The 27,293-nt window shown below is 41.1% G+C and overlaps 1 protein-coding gene across 2 annotated transcripts in view; it reads left to right on the forward strand.

The window, feature by feature from the left end:
• MYO1E (myosin IE) overlaps positions 1-27,293 on the forward strand; it is a 192,194-nt gene that overhangs the window by 61,319 nt on the left and 103,582 nt on the right. For both annotated transcript variants that reach the window (XM_070500699.1, XM_044764793.2), the window contains 3 exons: positions 12,048-12,191; positions 20,341-20,430; positions 23,313-23,407. In XM_070500699.1, coding sequence (XP_070356800.1) covers positions 12,048-12,191; positions 20,341-20,430; positions 23,313-23,407 — 329 coding nt within the window. The remainder of the gene's footprint in view (positions 1-12,047; positions 12,192-20,340; positions 20,431-23,312; positions 23,408-27,293) is intronic.

Here is a 27,293-nt window from a genome sequence, read left to right on the forward strand (position 1 = left end):
TCGGTGTTGGCTAGCGACTGTGGTGCTCAGGGGATGGTACCCTCACCTCTGAGCCCAGCTTCCATCCTGGACTCAGTATCCCCATGGCTAATCCATGGCAAAGGCTGCCCATGCCCCTGAGACACCCCTGATCACATTCCAGACCCTTCTCCCCACTTAGCAAATCCTGAAACAGTACCCCTAAGTGGGAGATGACATATCAGCACCTTCCTGCTGCACCTCCACTTAAAATCCTACTCTTTATACTCCTTTGGTGTTTCCACGCTGTTTTTAAAAAACACAGGTAAGAAAATAATTCCGTTAACCTGACAAAGCTTTGTTGTCTAATTGAATTTTCTCATTCAGATGTGCCCAAACAGTTCATTTTTCAGAAAAATTAAATATTTTAAAAAACCATAAAATGAGTTATCTTATGTTGTCATACCTCCACCATTTTGCATGACATAAATAATGTGTATTTTGCGATCAGTACAGAAAGATCCTGTGAAAGATAGTGAGTCCTGGGAGACTGTTTTTGATCCGGTTGTTATCAACTCTGCTGCAGTTTGCTAAGTCTTTGCATATTTTTTTTCCTCAGAAGAGCATTCAAATTATGATTTCTTTCTTCCGTGGGACAGAGCAATAGTTTATTTTATGTGACAAGGAATTGCTCAGTTACCTCCCTGTTTTTCCTCCCATTTCAATCAATAATATGAACAAGAGCCATTGGTGCCAGCTGGTATTTCTGGCTGGTCGGCCTTTGGCTTCTTAGTTCAATTAAAGAAATTTCCCGAACATCTACCATTGCTTCAGGGACTATAATTTTCAAACCAAAAATTAGGACACGTAGTCTGATGGGATTTTGTTTTCTTGGTTTGTGAATCCATTAATGAAAGTCTTGTCAGTAGAGATGCAAGGCCTAAATTACATTTAGGTATAATTGTGATTAATTGCCTTAATTGTGAAGAATAAAATCCCATGAAATTGACCTTGCCCAAGGTCACAGAACTACAGCTTGTACTTGAACCCAAGTGTGTTGATTCTGTTAAAATTCAGCGGAGTAAATCTGAAGATCCAACTGGCTTTATTCAATGCTTCATGAATCGGGCGGCAACCCGTCTAGCAAACAGAAGGGAGCTCCGGAGAGCTGTACAAAATGGAAGGTTTTTAAAGGCAGAAAGAAGGTGGGACAAAGAAGTCATAAGCAAAAGAAAGGATTATTTCAGGCAAGGTCGCCTTCCTTTGGGGGAAGGGCAAGGGTCTATCATGCAGATTACCTCACTAGATCTGATCAGGTAATTCAGGATTGACTGGTTAAAGATCACATTCCTGGGAGGGGCTGAAACTGCAGTTAGGTTAGACATTAAGTCTTGGTTTGCTGTCGTGGGACTTAGCACATTTGACTCCATCTTGGGCCTGTTTCTTTTTTTTAACAATTCTAATCAGCCAGTGGATTTGCAAGAAGAGTTGCGTTCCTCAACCTTTGTACTTGAAAACAGGAGTGATGATGGAGGTGGGGGTGGGGAGGAATTGATAAATGCTTGATGATGTTGTCAAGCTAGCAGACCCACAGCTGAAAAGACAGAGACTGACATCAGTGTGCCTCTTCAGCATTTGTTTGATTAAAATATAAATAGAGGCAGAAGTAAAATGAGCATTTGTCATATGAAGGGAGTTCAACCATTTGATTCATTTTATTCTGTAGCTTGAAATGTCCCCACCCTGTGGTCAAGATTAGCCTTTTCTTTCCCTCCATGACAGCGCACAGTTAAGATGAGAAATGTCTTTAGGGGCAACATCTCTTCCCTTTGATCTCCCGGGCTGGGGGCAAGAGGAAAGCTATGGAAACTTCTTTCCTCCTTGGGGCAGACACTGGTCCCAGGACCCCCATTTTCCCCACTGATAGCTGCCACAGTGAGATTCACCTCATTTTGAGATGAGCCAAAGCAGCCTAGAATTCATTCACTTGACCAGTCCTGATTGAGCTCAATCATGTGCCAGGCACGCCCTGCATGCTGGGGACCAGACGTGCTCCCAAGGCCCACTGCATGGCACTGAGCTTTCTCTGACTTGTCCAAGGCCATGTAGCCAGACTGCTTGCTCCACGGGCTCCTAGGTGCTGGGCATTGAACAAGGTACCCTACACACCAGTAATAAAAGTATCTGCTTCATGGTGTTGTGGATGAAAGAAGTTGATACATGGCAAGTAGTAAACATGCAATAAATCAATTACTGTTAACTTTAGAGTTATTGCTGTTCCCAACAGCCACTTCCTTATTAGGAGAGGCAGTAGGTGTAATGCTTAAGCACAAAGATTCGAGAGCTGGGCAGGCCAGGTTTGAAGCCAAGTTGTTGGAGCTGGGCAAGTTACTTAACTTCTCTGTGCTTTGGTTTCCTGCCTGATAAGGTTGTGAGGCTTAAATAAATTATCATGTATAAAATCTTATGAACAGTGCTGGTATGTAATGAGAATTACCTGTTGTGTGAGAAGAAGAATATTCTTCCAAAGGGGAAAGAGCCACCATTCTGGATTTTCTGGAAATTAAGAGGGAAAAGGATAGAACAATGCCAAAAGGGACGCAGGAAGTGCTTCCATAGACAGAATAAATTGCAGTGCCCGAGAATTTCCTCCTCAGCCTCAAAACAAGCCCTCACCTTGGGGGACCACTAAAGTGTCCCCAGGATGGCTGGGAGGGTTTTCTGAGGAGAGAGGACTAGAGGGGAGGGGTCTTGGGGCCCCTGATGGAACCTGCAGGGAATTCGGAACATGAATACAGAGTAGTTTCTATTTGTGAAAATGAAAGCTAGGCTCTCACCTGCTAGCTAAAGGAGAATCTGGTCTAACCAGGTGAGATTTTCCACAGCAGAGAAAAATACGTCTGGGAAATAGAATAGCAGTCATTTAAATTCCTTATGGCTTGACTTGAAATTGGTGGGAACCGGCCCACTAGAGAATGGCAGCAGGTTCCCACGTGGAACATGGCATCAAGGTTCACAGTGAGGTCGGTATGTACAACCCCACGTTGCATATTTTAAGTTGTATCCTTTCATTATCATTTTAACACCTATCAAAGAAATAAAACTAAGACACCAAACGGGTGATTTTTATGGAGATGATTGCTAGGATTTAGCCAAATTAAAACGGACATTTTATAGGAAAATTTGAAGCAAAGGACTATAGAACTTAGACAAAAGTTGTAAAAGTAACTGAAAATGACTGAGGTTAAGGAATGTTGGCCTTTAACAAATAGACAGCCAGTCTATTGGACTGTCTGAAATATGGGTTTCTCCAGCAAAAATGGGTTTATTCAGGATCTGCAATCATAGCAAGCCACCTGCAAGTTTCACGGAGTAAGGGGGGGAAGAAAATCTTTTACAGAGGGAAAGAGGAAGTTGGAAGGGCTACTGTAAACCAAGAGTCAGTTGGAAGAATTTAAGTGTCCTGAAGTGTAGTGGCTTTTCATTGGCTGAGTTGTGAGTCTCTCATTGGCTGAGCTCTTGCTGGGCAGGAAGAGGAAGTCTTTCTTCTTCCTGTTGGGCTTGCCATCATCCTAGGGCTTGAGAGCTCCCCCTTCTGGCCTCCCGACTCCATTTTATTTTATTATTTTATTTTATTCTTTTTCTTCTGAGGAATATTCACCCTGAGCTAACGTCTGTTGCCAGTCTTCCTCTTTTCGCTTAAGGAAGATTGGCCTTGGGCTGGCATCTGTGCCAATCTTCCCCTATTTTGTGTGTGGGTCCCAGCCACAGCATGACCACTTATGAGTGGTGTAGGTCCACACCTGGGAACCAAACCTGGCCGCTGAAGCAGAGCACACCAAACTTAACTGCTAGGTCACAGGACCGGCCTACCGCCCCTCCTCCTGCTCCCGCCAGACTCCATTTTAAATGAAGTTTCTGTTGATTAATTTCCACAGGAAACACTGGAGTATAGTTTATGTGAATAAAGGTCAGAACTCATTGTAATCCCCTGGGGTAGGCATATCACGTGATGGGGAAGGGGATGGCACTTGAAATGGTCTTAATACTGAAGGAACTTGTAGGTTGAAAGAGATACAAATCCAACCCTGCCTTTGCAAACTGAAGAGGAAATTACCTTGCTTTGCAGACGTCTGGTCTAGTGGTGGGCAGCTTGTTGGCCAGGACGCTCGCCCTCATCCTGTTTGGGATGGGGGTGGGGGACAACAGCTACAAAAATGTTCACAGCAAATCCTCTAGAACTGGGCAGTCATCAACCTCACCATGTAATCACTGCACGGTTCCTGAAGTGACATTAATATATGGTATGACACTTCCAGAACAATTGAAATCTTTATAACATTTTATATCTTTGATTATATTCAACAGTGACTTAATATTTATAAAGTGCATAGGACATTGGCCGTAATTCATCAAGCCTAAGATGCTACTGCTTGTAAGAGAGGCATCATCATTTCATTTTTCTGCTTTAAAAGACAAAACCAAAAACTGTTACTGGTTAAGCTGTGACACAGCATTGATTATAAGACACACCCTAATTTCAGAATGTTAGAATATGAAAAAAATGCCTCTTAGAATTGATGGAATATCTTAACTGTTCATTCATAACATCTTAGATTTGAACTGTTCATTTGTATAGAAAATGACCCTTTTGGGAGCAACATTTCAGGCAGAGTAGGTAAAAGAAAGGCTGTTTCTTTTCCTGCTGGGAGGCCCATTGTTATTTAAAGAAAAGTTTGCTATAGCTGCAAGCTGGGATAAACCATTGGAGACCTGAAACTGACATGGAATAACAAAAGCAAGGAAAGCATCATATATATATTTTATTTCACTTTACAGAGTACCTTCACATTCCTTATCTTATTTGATCTAATTTTTTTTCACTGAAAACAACTATATATGTGTGCACATATATGCTCAGTAGAAAAATAAAACCACACAGAAAGTACACTGAGAGATAAACAACCTCAATATTTTAACAACCATATTTCCATACAAAGATAGCATCTTACATAAGTAATATCACATATCTGCTACACCACTACACCGTATACATATGTATATCATGTATGCAGTTAAAACCTTACCATCGTGTTATTTTTTTACAAACCATTTTTCCCTGCCCTGCTCAGTCCAACCAATGAACCAGTGTTTCCAGCCTGGTGTGTACCATCCACACTTTGTCCCCTGATCGTGTCATTGTATTAAACCAATTCTACGCCTAGAGGGATTGGGGTTGGTGTGTTGTCAGTCTTGTTTGATTGTCACAGTAGCTTTGGGGGCAGTGTAATATTATGAACATCTTTCTGCTGAACAGGCAGCTTGAGGCCCCAAGAGGCTCAGAGAGGCTGGGTGATTGTGGGAGACCCTGGGGTTAAGTGGCATAGGGTCTCGGCTGGGAGGGCTGGTCTTTGAGAGCCCATGACTTTTCTGAGATCAAGTTGGTCACAGATTCAACCACGAGGCCTGAAACAGTGCCAGTTTATGCCTCCTGTTCCAGCTTTATTATTAACAACATTCCCTTCTGCCCTCAAAGTGTCCCGATTTGGAGGATAAATTGTTTACTCTCGTCGCTTCCAGGAAGGTTGACTCTGGCCAACACTGGCTAAGAGACCACTGGACCTGGTGATCCTGAGGTAGTGTCTACACTTGGCCTTGATGATGCTATTGGAAGTGAGCTGTGGAGTAGCAGAAAGAGCAAAGAAAAGGAAGTCAGAAATGCTGATGACAAGTCTCAGCCCTGGCCCTTTGTCACAGGGATTAACTGAGATCATGTGTGTGGAAATGTTAGGCAAATATTGAACTTTTGGTCAGGTCACACATACTTATGTGAGTGAAGCTAATGAGCACATCTTCTATATTCATCGAGCCTGCCCCTTCCCTCACTTTGTGAGCTGACCCCCCAGTGTGCTTTCCCATCCCCAGTCCCTCTGAGCAGAGGCAACTTGGTACATTATCATCCGAGGCCTGACTTTACCCATTTGTAAAATAGTGACAGAGGGATTGTAATATTCATGTCTCGAAGGTGTTGTGAGAATTAAATGAGATCACGTAAAGCGTCAGCACATATTTATGAGTTCAGTAAATCTTAGTTCCAATTACCCCGTAGACTGATGGGAATGGGGGTGTTTGTTGGCTACTGGCTGCCCTGCCCCACCCCACCCCGACTCCTAGAAACACTCCTTCCAGGCACTCTGTTCACTGCAGTTCAGCACACACACACACACACACACACACACACACTACAAATATACAACTTCACATCACTGAAATAGTGGGAGGCGGGGTCTAAATTCCATAAAGTTGAAATATATTGCAAGCTGGTTTACCATGCCTGGCACATAGGAGACCAACAAATATTTATGGTTGATTTTTCCATCGTTTGCAGTGGAAATATTTCACTCCAGTCAAACGGCAGAACTGCAAAAGGTAAAATTCCCAGGCTGTCAATCGAAAGACTAAAGTCTAACAGATAGTTCTGTTCCTTTCCTGTTATGAGACAGACACTGGGACAGAAAAATCCCATTCAAAAACAAACTCAGTTCGATGCAGGCCAGAGCATTACCTATTGTCCATTGTTCGCGATAAGAACGTGGTTTATCTGCCTTTCAGAGTGATACGCTTGCAACATTGGGGGCATTCTATCCCAGGTTTTCTGGAAATCAGATCTGCTGTCCTATTCTGCTCATGGACCCACTAAACCTCCCAGACATGATAATATCTTGTCATCCAGACACCATTTTCCAATACATCTTTCAAGCCTGGAAGCGACACAGAACCCAGGCTTGCGATGGTGATCCCAGCTTTGGGATGCCTGGTGAGGACCCAACACCACCCCCAGAAAATGCTCGATTGCATTGGCATCATTTTCAACGTTTCTATTTACTTTTAAATTTTACTAGCACATGCATATGGTTAAAAAATAAATAAATAAACTGCAGAAAAGTTTAAAATGGAAAGTAGAAGTCACCCTTCTCCCAAAACCCCAGGCCCTCCCCCAATGGAACTTGTATGTCTTTCAAGAAAAAAATTATACCATATCTTTTGAAAATTTAGACAAAGGTAGTGATTCTATACCTAATCCACATATTGATCTCTATTTTCATGAAACTGTGTATCTTGAAGATCTTCCCATGTCAACACAAGCAGATTCCTTGATGACCGCATAGAAGTCCTTTGCAGGGTGTGCCATATTCCAGTCAGTCGCCAAACCATGTGTCCAGCTTTCCCTATTACAAACGTTGCACAGTGAACAATCTTGTACGTATGTCTTAGCATACTTGGTATATCTTGGGGTAAATTCCTAAAAATACAATTGCTGTATCAAAGAGGGTGTGAATTTTATTTTTATTTTGTTTACATATTGGTCTGTGTGACTAAAATTTTGGTACCTATTTCCACACTGCTCTCTAAAAATTCAGTGTAGTGTCCTCTTCTAGAAGAGCATAATAATATTTATGATCTCTCCTCCCTCAGGCCCTGCCCAACACTGGGCCTATTGTGTTTACACAGCACATTTAATGGCCTCCCTTTTCTGGGCGGCCAAAGGACATTTGAAGACTGTTGTTACCCAGTATATGGGCTTCTTCTCTCTCCTGGATGAACCAAAGAAGAAAAATGCTCCCTGAGAAGCTGGTGAGAGTGTCTGCAGGGCCCGGCTGTGGCAGGCAGGGCCTCCACTGGGGCTCTCTGTGAGAGTGAAGGTGGAGTTTCAGGAGAGAACAGTCCCTGCCGTTGTGCTGACTCACCTTTGCTCTTCCTAGTCCCCACCCTGGTAAACACACAGCAGTTAGTGACGCTTTGCCTTTGAAAGTCAGTCAGAGAATCAGGGAGCGGGGTTCTTCCTCCGCATGAGGGACTCCTGTGTTTGGTGCCACCTCTTAAAGGTGAGGAACAAACCAGGTCATTATGTGGATATGGGCATACCCCACCTTCTAGAGCTGTGTTTGAATCCGTTGCTTTTTAACAAGCTGAATCATCATTGGAAGCTAAATGTAGACCTGAGAAAGTCTGCACTCAATCTTTACCTAATGGGAAATGTCTACCTCATAATTTGTAATAATTGTCAGGGCTAACTTCATCATCATCATCGTCATCATCATTATTATTATTTCTTAGCTGGTGCGTCAGCAGCTACATTCCTTCCTGATGAGTGATGCTTATTGGAAGTACCTTGCTGAGTACCCTCCTTGTTTAAAATGTTACCATTTTTAGTGGGGGAAACAAAAGGAGTTACCCGCCCAAAAAGAAGCCTGCAGAAGGGAAGGAAGCAGACTCTTGTTGCGGCGACAGCCTGGTAAACTGGGCCCTTGCCATCTGAGGAAAATGGCCCTCCTCACAGAGATGGGGAAGGCCCATTGCTGCCCTCCCAGCACGCGGCCCAGGGTGTCCTGCCTCTACCCTTCCCGTCAGGGTGGGAGGAAGAAGGGAAGGGGTCAAGGTTTTTTTGCCCCAGAACCAACCATAACTTATGTTCTCAGAATTCTAGGACCCTTCCCGTCAGGGTGGGAGGAAGAAGGGAAGGGGTCAAGGTTTTTTTGCCCCAGAACCAACCATAACTTATGTTCTCAGAATTCTAGGACAGCAGTTTGTCATCTGAAGGCAACTTGCAGACTCTGCCTCCGAGGACGTTGTCTAGGGCTGTAAATGAGAACCCTTGCCCTCTGTGCTCCCTGCTCACTCCCTGTCAGCAGCTGTGTTCCAAGGGAAGCCTCTGGAAAAGTCAAGCTATGATCTAACTCTCTTGTCCCCTAATGAAAACAGAAAACGCTTTCTCTGTTTCACCGTGGGGAACTTTGAAGCTTCGCTGGGCTGGGATGAGAGTCTACGCATCCATGTTTGGTTTCTGGCTTCCCGGATAAAGTTCTCACCCTCTGCTAGAACTTCCCAGCCCAGCCCTGGCCTGACTTTCATTTACCTGTTGGTGGGTTCTGACCTTGTCCTCGACAGTCTGGGCAGGTCAGCTGTCCCCGAAAGGCTCTCGTTGGTCCCACCTTCCCAGCTACCTTCCCTCCCTCCCTTTACCTCATCTGAATTGTGTTTTTGTGGGAGGAAAGGAGTGGAGGAAAAAGGCATAGTAAGGGGGCGTCAATAAAGACAGAGAAGTTAAAATAGAAGATCTTGGGCAATTTACAGCTTTCTCCTCAGTAAAATAGAGATAATAATACATAGTATGGGATGATAGTGAAGGCAGATGAGTTCACATATGTTAACTAGAAATGCCTGGGAGAAGGAGGGAGAGAGAGAAGGAGGGATTGAGAGAGAGAAAGAGAGATTGATTTGTGACCACTTGGATCTGGGAAATGCATCCATAAAAAATAATTCCAGTGTTTTAGTCTTTGATGCTAAGAGAAGGTGATCATTAATAAAGATCATATGTCTTTTTAATGATGAATTCAGTTTTGAAAGCGATCTGTCATTCAGTTGCCATCTTAAATGTAACAGACGGAAATATGCAGTAAGGAGATGGTGTGAAACCATGATGTTTGGATGAGTTTGCAATCACAGCGACTTGGGTTTCCATCTTGCCTTTGCTATTACTAGTTGGGAGATCTGTTTCCTTCTACCCAGCATGGGAACGTTAACCCCTCTCTCACAGGGTTGTTGGGAATAGTAAAAGGAGCAACAGCCACGAATCAAATAGCTCATTGCCTTCCTTATGGTAACTGCTCACTCACACTATTCGTTCCTGATCCTCTTGGACACAGAGGTCTGGAGACCCAGGGTCTCGATACTGTTCAGTATCACGGGATATTTGAAATTATGAGAATCAATGAACTCCACAAGGAGCCCTGTTATACTGGGGAATAACCGTCACTAGAAGGAGGATGACGCCACCTCTGAGACGGGACAGACAGTAATGTATCACTCTACAATGAGACGGAGAAACGACAGTTGGATTGCACGCCAAGACCGACTAGGGTTCCCTTGAGAGGGCAGTTTCTGTGGATCAGTACAAACACGTACACTATCACACAGAGCTCGCCATTTCTTGTCCTTTGCAGAAGTTAAATAACAGCTTATTAACAGTCCTGTTTTGTTCAAATGTGCTCACGTTTTTCAAAGAGAAAATAACATTTTTGGCCTCTTTTAAGTAGGTGGGTATTTATTGAGGTTAAAAACAAACAAACAAACACACCTATGGTCAGATACTCTGGGACCTTAGTTTTCTACGCAGAGAAATTTTTGTGGGCATCCCAAAAGAAGAATGAAGCTGCAAAAGGAGGGAGGGTGGAGGAGGGGAGGAGTCCCCGGGAATCTTTATCTGGTTAGAAGTAGACTGTGGACTCTTGATTGAGGTCCAGTGAGTCATGCTGTGCCAGTGCTTTTTCTCTCTTTCTGCTTTGCCACAAGAGGAAGAAGGAGTGGTGAGGTCTGAGGTAATTTTGTAGAACTGATGCTGCATTGTGGTTCTGAGAAGGCCAAATATATCATATAAACAGTTTCCCTCTGCAAGGCAGCATGGGTGGCAAGACTTCCAGAACCGCTTTGTGGAACTTGAGCCCATGACACTAGTATGCTTTTCTTATGGTGGCCCCTTCATGGCTGGTTTTTAGATTGCTTTTCCCTTAGAATTTGCTCTTATCAAAGGACCCTTGTCTCTTGCAGAGAAAACATTACAGTTTTTTCAAGTGAAATTTAAAATGGTGTCCATCTTGTTTCCTCCCATCTCCTCCTTTTCTTGAAGAACCTCCTATTACCTTTTTTCATCCTAGTTTTGATGTCTGAGCAGGTGGCCTTTCTAGATACGCTTATTCAGAATTTTTCTCTCCTTTGCCCTAACTCCCCCCAAAAAGTGAAATCCTAAGAAAGGGCAGGAGAGGCAAGTCTCATTCAGCTCAGTGCCCACCATCCTTGTCCAGCGTGTGACACGACCAGTAGGATGCACGAAGTGTTTGAAGAGAAGGGAGAATCTTCCGATATCCTGTCATGTAATATTTGCCCTTATTTCATACGTATTAGCTGTTTTGCTCCAGCGAATGTAGATTATAATGAATATCCTTCCTTCTCTAGTCTTCTCTGGCAAATTCAAAATATTTTAGATGCACTTCAAATGGCACCTTCTGCAGAAAATTATTTCTGTCTCTCCTAGGATAAAGGCGTCTCCCCCCACTCTTGGAACACCCATTTTACGTGCATTTACAGATTGACTGTTAATGAGGCATGAAGCACTTCAGCCCATACGTAGATGTCCTCCACTGCATGGAGAGCTCCCCAAGTGCAGCCACCATGTTGCTCCCCTCTGCCCCAACCCCAGGACTTGGCACATAGCTGAACACATGGGGGATCCCACTGCAGAGATGCCTAGTGAAAGGAAGCCGGCAGGGTGTTCAGAAGCCAGCCCTGGTGTTGTGTTGTAAATCCAATAAGCAGACGAGGGCCCCAGATTCTTTTATCCAAGGAGGCATGGGGCCAGATGAGGCCCTCCTGTCCATGCATGTTCTGTGGTCATGTTTGGTCCGGCCTGCCCACATCCTCGTTAGTATAGCAGTGATCTGTCATTAACACGTAGCTTATCTTTTGCATGTGGGAGGCTAATAGTACGTTGCCAGTGATAAGTTTATGGAGGGAAAGTAATTTAGATGGCTTGAGAAATTATGACAAATGTGACCTAGCAATTGTGTGATACATATTCTTCCACTTCTGAGTTGCATCATAGGATTTGCAAAGCAAGTCTAAAAAGTTTCCAATTTATTGCTTGTTTTCACTGATAAATTGTACAAAACAATAAGGTTGAAGGAATTATTGGAGACCGTCGATCATTTATTGTGCTGTACTCTAGACACTGTTCCACGCTTTGTATGTGTCATTTTATTTAATCCTTACAACAACTCTGTGAGATGCGTTTTATTTCTCTCGTTTTACAAATGAGAAAAGAGAAGCTGAAGTGACACTGTGAGCTTAGGTAGCCTTTCCCCACTCCACTTAGTGGTGGCCAGGCTGAAACTTGAATTCCAGTCTGTTGATAGCAAGATCTTTTTGTTGGCTCTGCTTGTTCTGCTCCATTTGATATGAGGAATATTTGGGAACATTTTTTTTCTCTAGGAGAAGATAAACTATCCTAATAATTGTGTGTTTTGTGTTCTCAGGGAAGCAAAGGTGCCTACCGCTACCACTGGCAGAGCCACAATGTCAAGCACAGCGGTGTGGACGACATGGTCCTGCTCTCCAAGATCACAGAGAACGCCATCGTGGAGAATCTCAAGAAGAGATACATGGATGACTATATTTTTGTATCCTTTATTGGTGTCTTTGGACATTTGTAAGTGAGATGACAATGTCCATGGTAAAACGTGGCTTTACTCCTAGTGTAAGAAGGTCTGTGTGAAATTCTGAACTGACGTTGTGCTCACATCATTTTCACCATTTCAGAATGTGGTTTTCTATTTTTTTGTCCCTTGGTTCAGGCTGTGGGAAGGACACAGAGGATGCTAAATTATTTTCCTGGCATTTCACAAAATCAAGGTGCAGCCAATATTCATCTGTTTTAATCGATGGCACTGGACCTTTGACGTGGTCTAGCCATGCACGTGGTGTCTAAAACCTCTGCTGTGCCTAAAGTCCCTGTGTGCAGACAGTTCTGTCGATAGGGCTCCCTAATTGCAAAGCAGAGACAGTTAAGTCCAGACTTAAAAGGTTTAAAAACGCTTACCTCATGCCAAAAATATGCAATTTTGCCAGTTTTTCTGCATTCTTACGTTTACTAAAGAAAACATGAGAAGTGAAGATCAGCTATTGAAAATGCTTGACCTTCTTGAGTTGTTCTCTATGTTTCAGTTTTAGCTTGCCAGCTGCCATTTTTTTAACAGGGCTTTTAAAAATTCAGAATGGAAATTTGGTTCAAATGTGTGTTGACTTCATTATAAACAAAGAAGTGTGATATTTACTTAAGTTACTACAGGATTCAGGAGTTTGGTTTGGTGCAACTACGTAAAGACCTTTTAGTGAAATTGCCGTAGAGTTGGTCATAGACATGCAAAGAGCCGTGGAAATCTATACAGGAGTCCCAGAAAGATTAATTTGATGCTGTTGGTGACTCCTGTAGGTATGGTGTTATGAATGACCGTTACAGGGGGCGTCTTTGTAGCTGTTGTAACATGCCTTTTAGATTTTAACCCCAAAAGCTTAGGAAGGAATGGTTTCCACATTGCCAGCTTCTGTTCATTATTTATACCACTCATTTGACTATTAATTAAAAATACTCATTCTTATACAACAGCGCTTATGTAGAGACTGCCTATCTCATCATTGGTGAAGGCAGAGTTCAACTCGCCAGGTAATTTATCTAGCAATACTAATTAATAACGTTATCCCAAGGCACCTGGACCCTTCTGACCAGTACTGTGCTGTTTCTTATTTACTGTAGGAAATTTACCGAAGATCTGGGTACTTAACTCCCTAAGCCCCTGCTTTTAAGGGTTAATAGATGTATTTGGATTTATTAGCTACATTATAATAGCATCCTGATCAGGGGTGTATGGCCCATTTTGTAACAAAATCCTGCCCACCGCCTATTTCATAGCAAAAGTTGTATTGGAACACAGCTCTGCTCATTTGCTTACATACTGTCTAAGGCTGCTTTAATGCTACAATGGCGGAATTGAGTAGTTGCAACAGACCATATCACCCGAAAAGCCTAAAATAATTACTTTCTGATCACTTACGGAAAAAATTTGCTGACTTCTAGATACCTGTGTAAAATTTCCTTTAATTGGATGGAAGCTGTTGTAGTGAATTGTAAGTTTTTATTGTACTAAAGTTAAAAACTTGAAATATGCTCACTTTATCTGGGCTTATCACTATGAAAACATTTTAATCGCTTTTATGTGCAAGACCCATGGCACATGGAAACTGGCAGATGGTAGACTAGAAGAGCTGGATGCGGGATGTGGATCCCCACTGCCTGGCTTCCAACCTTACTCTGCGTGGGCTTGGTCACCTTGTGCAAGTTTTGTGGTCTATATACCTTGCTTTCTTCACCTATAAAATGGAAGAGAGTGTAAAATCTCCCACAGGAGGCTGTTGTAGGGTTAGATGAAGTAATGAATGCAGTACGCATTAGTTATAATTATCATACGCTAAGGCAAGTGTATAAGTTCCTCCTATATTTCTGAGTTATGTTCCAAAAATTTAATTGTAAAGTTGCTTATTGGAAATTTAACTACATTTTAGCATAGAAACTGTTTTAAATGGAGGATTGGTTTATTGACAAGCCCATAAAAGGATAATTTCCACTGTTCTGAGGACCTGGGCTCAGCTTATTACATTATTTACGTAGAAACTTGGTTTTTGACATCTGGGTAAGATAAGAAGGAATGATGTCAGTGGTAATCAGCAGTCAGTCCGTGGTCAACCCACATAGCCTTACTTCTCCCCGTAAAGATTGTTTACCTCTAAAACACCAGAAACTCCTTGAGGATGGGGACTATTTCTTGTATATCTTCTTTCAAAAAACAAAGTTGAAAAGTCCTTTGCAGCAATCCATGTTCCTTTAACATGATTAATAAAATGTAGTCAAGCAGGAAGAGCACTAAAATCATCTGGAATCCCACCATATAGGGTTAGTTCCTGTTAACCTCTTGGTGTATATTTTTCAGTTTAATCGCAAGTAGACATGTATATCTATGTGCTTTCTTGCTGTTAATTTTAACAAAAATAGCATCATCTCGCATCCTGTATTTCTTAGTTTCTTGCATAATTCTTGGCATGGTGCATTGTATTAAGTGTTCATTGGAAATTTGTTGACTATCAAGACTTGCTTTTTATAGTCAGATAGCAGAATTTTTAATGACTCATGCAGAGGGGGCTGATTATGAGCCGTTGAATTAATGCCTTTGAATCAATGACTGACTAATCATGTGTTCTACCAAGGAAATGAGTTAGTTGACCACTGATGACTTTGTGTTTCAGAAATCTCTACCCACTCAATAGCTGAGAAACTCGGCGTCAATGTGCTCTCCGTCAATAGCACAGAGCAGCTTTCAACTCCGAGGAAGCTTGATGGCTGTGTTGGATGTTTATGAAATATTACCAAGGGTCTAACTACAGATCTTTTCCTCTGTGTGGTAAAAGGCTCCTTTATCAGTTCAATGTTAGGGGGATATTATTATGATAGAGTAGCATTATTTTAAATGACGTGGGTTTTTTCCCTCTCTTTCCTAATCTTAATATAACTGTATAACTTAATATAACTCTATAACTGTAGACAATATAACCACAGACAAGAAGAGATTCGATTTCACATTAAGTTACAAAATCACTCATTTTACCTTTTCTGCACCTAATATGAGCACTTTGTTTGTATTGAAGATCAGCATTTGGAACAATCAATTGTTAATGCATTCAGCTGAATGCACATTTCTTTGTTTCATATTTGAAAAAACTACTTAGAAAATGCTGACACTGTTTACCAATAAAAAAACCATGTATTTCAGCTATTTATCCTAAGACAAAGAAGGCTTAATTTACCACCTGTTTTTCCTCAGTGTTGCCACACTTCTTACAATGACATTCTCAAACATATGAGGAAAACATTGCAGTGTTCGCTCTCCTACTTGGCGAGACGTCATTTATAGCCACGTGGCTGGTGAAAACAGTTCCGTGCAAAGCGCTCCACGCTCATTTGGTCCAACTTTCTCCAAACTTGTTTTTACTCAAAGACCACGCTCAAGTGTGTTTGGCATTTTCAGCCCTTGAATTAGGAGTTGAGACTTTTGTACCAGACCGACCAGAGCTCAAGGCCATTAAGTTGTTTTGAGGGAGGTGTGGCCCTTGGCGGAGAGTTCACGTTTAGGGGGCAGTAGGGCAAAGTTCATGGGATGAACTTTGGTCTGATGGTTGGAGACAGGGGCTCAAGTTCCAGCTCAACCCTTCTCCACATATGTGACTTCAAGCAAGTCACTTCCCCTCCCTGCCCCACCTCAGTGATAAACCTGGGGAAGGTGCTAGATCAGTGTGGGTGGTTTTGGGGAATTCACTGGCTAATAAAGTGTTTTTTTTTTAAAAGATTTTATTTTTTCCTATTTCTCCCCAAAACCCCCCGGTACATAGCTGTATATTCTTCATTGTGGGTCCTTCTAGTTGTGGCATGTGGGATGCTGCCTCAGCGTGGCTTGATGAGCAGTGCCATGTCCGCGCCCAGGATTCGAACCAATGAAACACTGGGCCGCCTGCAGCGGAGCAAGCGAACTCAACCACTTGGCCACGGGGCCAGCCCCAATAAAATGTTTTTTTAGGGTATCTTACAGTTTCTAATAGGATTCCTATAACAAAACTCAGATGGGGGATTTTTTTTAATTGAGATATAATTGACATATAACATTATATTAGTTTCAGGTACACAACATAATAATTTTAAAAAATGTGTTTTTTTTAAAAAAGTAGAACTCTTACCTTTGCCTAATAAGACCATTAAAGAAACTTACAAAAGTTGTACTACCATCACATTTTATAAACGAGAGACTATTTTAATACCAAAGAAATAGACTGGAAATAATTTAAGAATAAAAGACAGTCCTTTATATTGAATAAATTGAGGTTTATGAAAAATTCAGGGCATCGTTGCTTTTTTTGTCATTCTTGCTGCAGATCAATGAAAACTCATAGATCCATGGACAAGCATTTGGGGACCATCAATTGAAGATCTGTTGGGTCCCTTCTGTCTCACACACTCAATTAAAAAAATAACATTTATTATTTATTTATTTTTTTTGGTATCATAGCCTTGTTTCTCCATACATTTTGAAAATTACCCTTGGGCCACACCTTCACAGCCAAAGATCATGTGGGTAGAGACAATGATCAGAACAGCTTTTTCCAAAGGCACACCTGAATTATGTAGTAGGCAGTGGGAGTGAGTATTCCAGTTATCTGGAGAAGTGACCCAACCCAGGAGGAGATGTGCGCTCTCAGGGAAGTAGCTGAGGTCTCTGCAGACCCAGCCAGTAGGGAAAAAAGGTAGGCAGTTAGGTAAACAGTTAGGCCAAACTCTTACCTAAAATGACCAAAATATGTTTGTTTCCTTTAAATTCTACATTAAATTCTCTTGTCTGAATTCTTCTGATATAGGAAAGTTTATAGCTATGTAGGCAGACATACGAGCTACATTATCCATTTCAAACCACACTTTATTTTTCAGGAATCCTCCCGAGTAATATTGGCCTTGAGAGCGCTACTGGGAAACGTAGGGAACAGCTGCAGTTTTCCCTCTTCATTCATTGATTCGAGATGGAATTGTTGGTTCAGGATTGGCCTACAATAGTCCGAAAGAGGTTTTTCCTCTTGAGTGTCTCCTTTCCAGGCCCTTCCCACAATTTGTATAGTCTACTTAGTGAAAATCGAGACTTTCCAAGATGTCTCTTCACATAGCAGATTATTAACAGGAAAAAGATGTTGGTTCCTGTAAGAACTGTTATGCAATCTGATCCATATTTACTGGGTAACCAAGAACTTGGTGAGTAGAAAGGGACCGGTGGGGAAGTGATACCTTTGACTCATGTCCTCAGGCAGCTCTTTATTCTTTGTGTGCAGTGACCGATTTGTCTAGGACAAGTGGCATTCACAGTCTTCCCTTTATAACTGAGAGAAGGAGCATCCTCCTCTGCGGAAAGGTCCTGTTTGCCAAAGTTTGTTTTTGCCTGGAGATAAATGTAAACCTAGACGTCCCCCCTCTTCTGAAATGAGGATGGTCATAGCAGTGCTGTATTTCTGGAAAATTTAGTTTACCATACGAATCGCTGTATTTGTTTACCATGAGAATCAGAATGAGGGCCAAATCTCATTCATTGAGTTTTGATTTGGTCCCCACCATGTGGAAAGGATACTAGAAAAATCAACTAAGAGAGGGAGAGTTTTGAGTACTCAAAGAATCTAGGATCTAAGTTGCAAGAGATCATAGAGCTCTCTCATCCAACCGCCCTCCACCCTGCGTTAGATCCTGGTGCGGCCAGTTTAGGATTGGGGATAAAATACAGGACACGTGGTTAAACCGAATTTCAGATCAACAGGTAACTTTTTGGTATAAGTATGTCCCAAATATTGCTTGAGGCATACTTATTTGGGACATATGTATACTAAAAAAAAAAAACTCATTGCTTATCTGAACTTTAAATTTAACTGGATATTCTGTAGTTTATTTGCCAAATCTGGCAACTGCACCAATAATAATAATATTAATGATAACAACAATACCTGCTAATCTTAGAAAGACATTGTAACTTGTTGATTAAGAGTTTGGACTGTAGATCCAGACCGCCTGGGTTTGAATCATAGCTTTGCCACTTACTAGCTTGTGACTTTGAGCAAGTTTTAAAATTTCTCTATGCCTCAGTTTCCTCGTAGTAAAATAGGATTAAAATAGTCACCAGGTTGTTGGGAGCTTAGATTAGTACCATGTGAGTGTGTATGTGTTCAACCACTGTTAGTTTTTATCATCGCTGCTTAGTGAGTCTTGACTACAATATCATGGACATGCTTAATAACTTTAATAATAAATTTATCTGTTTTGAATTTTGTCTTAAAAAATGTTGACCACTAATCTATCATTGGCCTCATCTGACTTTGGCACTTGGAACTACCCTGGCTCTGGGCCCTTGTTCCCTGACTCTGTAGTTATTTTCAGTTCTGATTCACTGTCTCATTCCAATTTTCTCTTAGTGCATGCTCTGCCCCCAGACCAGCACTGTGTGCGTCTGAGTGTGCTCTTAAAACGACCCCATCGTCTCTACTACCATCTCACGTTCAGCCCTTTCAAGTCTGAAGATCTTTCTAGTCAGTGAAAAAGGAACCAAAATTGCAGCCGAATCATTCTGCACTCTTACCTTCACGTACAAATATTAACTTTTAAATGTTATATGATCCATCCCACACTGGGCTCATTTGTGTTCAATAATGCTATCAAAGCTGTGTTTCAGAGATGTTAACATGTGACACAGTGTGCCTCTTGAAGTATATGAATTAAGGAAATTGCATCTACTACATGCTGGGTACCATGCTGAGCATTTTATACTGTTTATTTCATTTAATTCTCATAACAAGTCTATCAAGAGGGTCCTATCTTACCCCATCATCCATTAACCAGAGCTTGGAGATGTGACTTGCCCAAAGTCAGAGTGGAACTGGGCTTAGGGAACTGGGCAATCTGACCAGACTGCCTGTGCCACTCTATTTGACAGCCGGGTCCTAATGTATAAATGTGTAAATGTCCCCTTTGTGGGAGGAAATCGCCAAGCTTTACATCTTTAACTGCAAATTTTCTAAACATTTTGAAATCATTGATTCAAAGAAACAATTTTGGGGCCAGCCTGGTGGCACAGCGGTTAAGTTCGCACGTTCTGCTTTGGTGGCCCGGGGTTCGCCGGTTCAGATCCCGGGTGCGGACATGGCAACGCTTGGCAAGCCACGCTGTGGTAGGTGTCCCACATATAAAGTGGAGGAAGCTGGGCACAGATGTTAGCTCAGGCCTGGTCTTCCTCAGCAAAAAGAGGAGGATCGGCAGCAGTTAGCTCAGGGCTAATCTTCCTCAAAAAAAAAAAAGAAAAAAAGAAACAATTTTGAGTATGTGTATGGTTTTGTGTTTTTATTGTTGTTGTTTTCTTATGATTTTTTTCCTGCTTGAGGACAGGTAGTTTTATCTATTCTATTCTGTTCACTGCTGTATCCCCAGCATCCAGAACATTGCCTGACATGTTGTAGAAATCCAGTTCAAAATAGTTCATTGTCAGATGAATAAATGGGAATATTTTTTGCGTTATAGTAATACTTCATTTATTTGGGCACATTAACACGTATTCTTCTGAGAAGGCTTTCCAGATTCCCCACGTAGAAATAACACCTTCTCCCCTTAAACTCGATCTGCGTGGGTTTGTAATTTTCTGCTCTGAATAATATTTTATGGATACCACTCAGTTCTCCTAAGCTTCTAAAGAGCAGGACTGTTCAGCGCGTCTTGTATCCCTCTATTTGTTAAATGAGTCAATAAATATGTTTTTAGTATGCCTAAGAGATATGGAAGTAAGGAAAAAATAATGTCGTTTGTGAAGTGAGATGATAACTGCTCTTTGTACTCCTGGGTTGTTTCTGTTTTGTTTTGTTTTTTCCTCTCAGTACATGTCACCAGTCTTGAAAGAATGTGCTTCAATTCATTTGACATCATAGTTTTTTTGTAGCACCTTGGTAATTAAGTCCATTACTCTTCCTGAAGAGGAACAAAGCCTGAGCTGGTTGGTAATGGATTTTGTCTTTATTTGTAATCTTTTAGAAAACAAGTACTTGAGCCTTTCGTTGGGACAGTTGTTCTGAATTCTTGATAACATCTGGTTACTTAATTTGAAAAATGTGTAGCTATGAAGATTAATGATGGACCTTAACTGGATTTAAATTCAGACATATATAGGATCTGTACTAATCTCAGTCAACCCTTTCAAGCAGATGCCATATTTTGGGGAAAAGGAAATTGAAATGTACCAAGGAGCGGTAAGTTACATGCCACATAAATTACTGCAGTGTTCAGGGCTTTTATGATGCATGGGTAGTTTTTCCTGAACTTGGCAATACATTTGCATTTTCTTATTATGAATTATTTATTGGGGAAGCTCAAGTAGGTGACATTGGTTGATTTTTAATGATGTGCTGCTCTTCAGAGTGCAGCTCCAAAAAGCATAGGATTCTCTAATACTAGAACATTATATACAAAATTAGTTAAATGGGATGTACAGCTTGGAAGATCTTCCTTCTTCCACATATGCCACAAAATTCTAAGGACTGAAAAATTGGTAATGGATAAAAAGTAAATATGGTGATGGGAACCATCCTTTTCAAATCAGAACCTTAATTGAGCTGTGCCTATGACTGGAACATGAAAAGTGAATCTTTTATTACTTCATTTATTAATGTGACTCTGGTCCCTATTCAAACCCGGCTTCATAGCCATTTCAGTTGTGTGATAAAAATAGAAACTGTAATCCTAATTAATATATTTCATTATGGGGTTCATCACTTCCCCAGGCCTCCCCCTCTCTGCCTCTTTTTCCTTCCCTCTTTCCTTTGCAGCAGAAGCACAAGAGCGTTCATTAATCCTGACCCCTGGAAAACAAACAAAAGAGAGCCCACACAAATTCATCAGTTGAAGTGGAAGGCAATTTACCCAGAGCAAGAGCCCACCCCATTGTTGCCAGATGAATGGTGCTGGTAGCTGGAGCCGAAGGAGGCTGCCACGCGAAAGACCTTTGATAATGCTGCCTTTATGGGAGCCCAGGACAAGGGAAACACTGTCAGCAGAGGCTGGGCCCTGCCCTGGCGCCCTCATCAGCAGGGCCCCAGGGCAGCAGGCGCGGAGCTGGCTTGGCATCCTCAATGACAGCCAAGGCGGGGTGGATGCAAGGGCTGTGCGTTTGTGTTGTTTCCTTCCAGTGCTCTGGAAAGTGTTGCTACGTGAGTCCCTTTTTAGATCATTCATCTTTTGAAGAGTTCTCTTTAAAGAAATGCCCTAGAATTTAAAAAAAATATATTTGTTTTTATTGCTAATGGTAACAGAATGTCGTGAAATTGGTGTTTACTTAGTGCCAGGTTCTATGTTACACTTAATAACGACAGTAAAATAGCCCTGGATACTGGCTGTGTCTTACTATCCATCCCCACTTCACAGTTGAGGAAACTGAGGCTCAGAGAGAGAAAGTACTTGAATCTATTGAGTGTCTGAGTTCAGGAGTTTCAGGGGAGGGGAGAAACGGGTAGAGGAAATACCTACCCTATAATCCTCATAGGTAGCAAATAGAGAGGCACACGCAAAGGTCAAAGATAAGAGTTAAGCAGCTCTGAAGCCTTATTGGACAATGACTTATTGTCCACACCTGTCCCTCTGCTGCCTACAGCTTTCTCTCTATTCCATTTCCTTCATTTTTCGATCCTCTTTTCTTTCTTATAATCTTCTATTTCCCTGTTTTCAAAGAGGTGTTAAAAATAATCCTGTGTAAGCAATCTGGGCTAGAAGAAGCCATCTACGACTATATCCTGAGGTCCCATTGTGCAGCCCCTTCTGACTGTAATGTGAAGGCAGGGATGACATTATTCTGGTGCCCATATAGAGTTATCCAGTTGACCAGTCCCAGGGGTAGCCTCGACCCTCCCTAGGCAGTTCCCCTCGTGAGCCCTCTGCTTACATCCTGTGGGGCACCATGGGCACTGGATACACCAGTGCTTAACATGTGTGCCAGCATCAAAGCACCCTCTCATCCCCCCTCATCACCCAACTCTGACCTGCCAGAGCTTGCAATGAGTGGCAATTTCTGGGCCAGGCCCTCTTGTCTGTAGAGAGTCATTGCGTAATCAGGCTCAAAGCTGGATTAAGTAAGTTATGCTTTACCTTTGTGTATTTACTCTACCTTTCAAATTACTTTCCCATCCATCCTCTCAGTTACCTTGTGAAATTCGTAGCATGGACATTATTATCCCCACTTTAGCGGTGACAACCAGTGAAAGGAAAGACAGAGTCTAAATGTCTTCTCACTCTGGACCTGGCCTTCTTTTCACTCTTTTGTTAGCTTTAAATTTAAGGAGTGTTCTTTCTCCAGCTTTACAGCACATGAAATATTTTTCTTTTCAGTAATTTTTGAGGGAGTGGTGGAGGTGGTGCCAAGAAATTGAAGAAAGCAGAGCTGAAGTCGTCCCGACACAGTGAATTCGTTGGTGAATTTATATTTATGTATAGATAAGCTATCCATGAGACTAAAGCACAGACCCGGGAGAATGTCTTGGTGTGGTAGGATTTTTTTTTTTCCCCTGTTAAGATGAAACAAACTAGTCAAACCAGTTTATCCCTTTAAAGAACCACACCCTCTGCTTTCTTCTTGGGGAAAATTTTTAGTTTTTCTGTGCATTCATAGATTGTCTCACTTCATTTCCTCTGGGGACCCAGATTCTCCAACTTGCCATCCTAGAAAAACGATTATGTAGGGATTTAAAATTGTGATAGGAGGCAGATCTAGGGTTTTAGTAGGCTTCTCTTAAGACCTATTGCCCAAGTGTCTTCAGAAACATTTAGAAATGGAATGTTGTCTGCAGAGGCGTCTTTGGGTGGGAAGGTGTGGTCCTGGAGGATCTGAAGACACCGGTCATGTCTGAAGGCTGAATCACACAGAGGCCTACAGAAGAATCGTTCCAATTCCATCTTCATTTGTTAGCTGTAACTCCTCATGACCGAAGCAAGCTTATGAATTCTTGTCTGATGTAACTTTTAAGATGTAATTCTAGGCATTGGAACTAAACGGTGCTGGGTTTATTTCCACTGGCAAGGAAAGAAATTTAATGTTTTGCTGTATCTGACCATGGTTTTATTTTTGTTTTCTTTTGTTTTCTAGGCGCAGTATGAAAACCCACCACATATCTATGCTCTTGCAGATAGTATGTACAGAAACATGATCATTGACAGAGAGAACCAGTGTGTCATCATCAGGTATGGGAAAGAGCCTTATTAGATACAGAGGATGCGAGAGCATGCTGTAGTTAGGATTCTGTCAAGAAACAATGCTTTTGCAATGGCGGCTGATGCCAGAGGCTGCTTAATGTATCTGAATAACAGGCAGGCTGTTTGCTTTGTCTTGGTTTATTTTATGACTCCAAATCATAAAAGCTTTGAGCTTCCGTGAGGTTGCCATTTCTACCCCTGTGGCTTAAGTTATTAAGGCTTTGGGGCACATGGTGCTAACCAGGTCTTTCTATGTTCGTCATTGGGCCCTGAACTGAAATCATGAAACGTCTCCCCCCTGTTTGATTGTACTGAGGCTGTCCTCTGAATTGGAGATCCTTAATGTCATAAGTATAATAAGCACGATTCACTAGTTTGTCATGTCAATGATTTAGTAGTTCAAGTTTGAACTTTTTTGGTGTACTGTGTCATTTGCTTTGAATTTTCTGAGGGCGTTACTGGTAAACACCAGCATTAGGTGTCTGTAGCTATGTTTCAAAACCTTTTAACCTGATGCAGCTCTGAGCCTACGCTGGGTTAAATGCTTTTACAATTTTGTTTACTATTATGAACGTTTTCAAACATACACAAAATATAAGCATCCAAATTCCCATCACTTAGGACTTGACGGTTGTTAACATTTTATCATATTTGCATTCACCATTTTTAGTTCTTTAATTTTTCATCTTAAGCATTTTTGAAAATTTTTTATTGTGGATATTTATAAACATACACAAAATTAGAAAGTGTCATATTAAGCCCCTGTGTATCTATCACCCAGCTTGTATATTTATTAATATATGGCCAATCCTGGTTATCTAGTCCTTTCAGCCACCACTTGATTATTTAAAGCAAATCATTTTATTTGTCAATAATTTAATATTTCTAAAAGATAATTATCATACTTAAAAATGAACAATTTTTAAAATATCGTCTAATATTGACAGTATTCCAATTCCATGATTGTCTTATAAAGTCTTTTTTTTTTTTTTCCTGAGGAAGATTTGCCCTGAGCTAACATCTGTGCCAATCTTCCTCTATTTTGTATGTGGGTCACCGCCATAGCACGGCCACCAACAAGTGGGGTAGGTCTATGCTTGGGAACAGAATCTGGGTCACTGGAGCAGAATGCATCAAACTTAACCACTAGGCCATGGAGCCAGTACCTTATAAAGTCTTTTTTATAGTTGGTTTTTTATTTAGATTCCAAAAAAGCCTCCCATTTTGCTCTTGGTTGCTGTCTCAAGTCTCTTAATTGTTAACCATTCTCACTTGCTCTTTTTGTTTTCTTGGCATTTATTTGTTAAAGAAAAATGTTTGTCCTGCAGAATTTTCTGCAGTCTGAGATTATCTGATCATCTACCTTGACGTTCCACTGTCCCCTATATTTCCTGTAAATTGGTCTTTAGATCTAAAAGCTTGATCAGGTTCAGATTCAATTTTTTAGCAAAAATACTTTGTCGGTGATGCTGTGCGCTTAATGCCTGTTGGTCTCTCTATGTGATCTTCAGCTTGCCGGTGAGTCCATCCATTATAAATTCTCATTTCACAGTCATTGTTTAAATAATGGTTGAAGAAATAGGTATTTTCTAATTCTGTTATTCTTTCTGCATTTGTTAGTTGGATTCCTTTATTTGGTTACTTTAAAATATAATCTATATGGAAAAACTACATAAAAAGCTTGATTCGTTGTCTTTACTTACCAGTTTTCAAGGCATAAGTTGGTGCCCTGGCAGTTCCCTGAGGTAATATGGTTTTATTTTAAGTATCATTCCAGGCTAGTGGATTTTAAATATCTGTTTAACTACATGGCAGTTTTTCTTTTTGGCTCAAATGGTACTGTCTTTGGCCAGCACTGAGAAATGGTACTGAGAACCCTTTATGTTGGCTCCTATGTCCCTCTGACATGACCCAGTAGTCTTTGATAGTTTCCTTGTTTAAGATGGTCCAGGCTCATCTTGTACATTTTCTGCAGAGCTCTAGAATCAGCCATTTCACCAAAAGGCCCTGATTCAATTTAATGGGAAATGGTATTTAGAAACCACCAACCTAGTCACTGAGTGCTTGCCGCTGTGTGTTGTCAATGCTACTAGTTCTTTTCAGATGAAAAGGCAAAGAACATGAACTTTTTTAAGAAAAAAGTGAAACATGAGTTCATACTGATAATTTCCATTTCATTTTTAAGGTTTTTACTTCTTTGATTTTTCTATCCGTACTCATTTCTCTTATTCTGAAATCTTGGTTCCTGATGACATTATCACAATTATTTACTTTTATACTGTGTATAAAAATAAAAATATAAATACGTAAGTATATATATATATATATATATATACATAAAAAATATATACAATGAGAAAAAGCAAATAAGTAATTTTATTAATCTTTAAAATAACAATACCAATATTATTAGTAGGAATACTGAATTCACTTTAAAATTGTTTGTTCTTTTTGTCCTTAATAGGTACAGTCAAAATACTGGGTTTCAAAAGTGACATAAAATAATCTTTTTCTGTGTCATTAATGTGCCGGTCTGACCTGTAGTTACTTTCATTTATTTCATTTTGGATTTTAGAGGTTTAAAACTTTTAACTTTAATTTTGTTTTATAATTGTTTAAACTCTTTACAAAGTCAAACTATAAAGCAAGAACGCTGAAGCATTTCAAGGTAAATATAGATCTCAAGTATTTTCAAGGTAAATATTGACATCATGACATTTTACCTCTAAATATTTCCATATTCATCACTGGAAAATGAAAACGTTTTCTTACTTAGCTCCTGAACCATTGTCACAACTAAATAATTAATAATAATTTAATATCATTTAAAAATAAGCTGTCCACATTCAGATTTCTCTAATTGTCGCAAACAGGTCCTTTCATGCCAGTTTATGTAAGTCAAGGAACGCTGGCTGCATTTGGTTATGAACCTTCATTTTTTTTTATCCTACCATAGTTCTCCTACTACCACCATTTTTCTTTTTTTCATGATGTCGACTCAGTGTAGAGACCAACCCGGTTTTCCTATAGAGACATTTTAGATTTTTCTAATTGCTTCCTCGTGGCCTCATTGCGCTAATTCCTTCAGCTGGATTTTCTTTAAATTGAAAGTTAAATATAAATGCTTAGTTAGATGCAAGTTAAGCCTCTTTTGGAAGGAATATTTAGGTGATGATGAGTTCTGTTGCTTAATATGAAATGCTTCTGTTTGACCCCAAGGGGAGGTCACTGGCCAGTAGAGAGGTGGGAGGTGTTTTCTTAACTGGAATTAAATGAGAGAGTACAGGATGAGTTTTCTAATTCAGTCCCTTACCCTCTCTGGGCCTCTGGTGAGGTGAGAAGGAAGGGAATGGTCTTGTCACCTGAGCTTCACAAGTCTGGCAGCTGTTTCAGTCTTACCCAGCCCACCTCTCTCGCACTCTCAGATCCCCTCAGTCTCTCCCTGCAGGAGGCACGTGCACTGAAGCAGGACACATGTCCGCTTCTAGGGTTCTCCTTTCCAGCTGTTCAGGCAGCAAAGACTTGAAGGCCCTGCTTCAAGGATTTCCGTTGTGGTGGCTGTGCTGTAATTTAGGAGCTGCTTTGACTTCTGACACCAACTACCGAGAGTTAGGCCAAACTTCGCAGGTTCAGGGCACAGTCCTCCACAAGACTTCCCTCACTTCAGACACAGCAGGGTGGTGACAGGGTCCCCAGGCCCCCTCACTTCTGACCAACTAGCTACAAATTCAAGGGTTTTTACCACGCCCTCAGATTCAATAATTTACTAGAACAACTCTCAGAACTCATGAGAGTGCTGTTCTTATGGTTACAGTTTTATTATAGCAAAAGGATACAAATCAGAACCAGAAAAAAGTAGAGATGCATAGGGCAA

The sequence above is a fragment of the Equus asinus genome, chromosome 2, assembly GCF_041296235.1.
Source record: "Equus asinus isolate D_3611 breed Donkey chromosome 2, EquAss-T2T_v2, whole genome shotgun sequence".
NCBI classification, from domain to species: domain Eukaryota; kingdom Metazoa; phylum Chordata; class Mammalia; order Perissodactyla; family Equidae; genus Equus; species Equus asinus.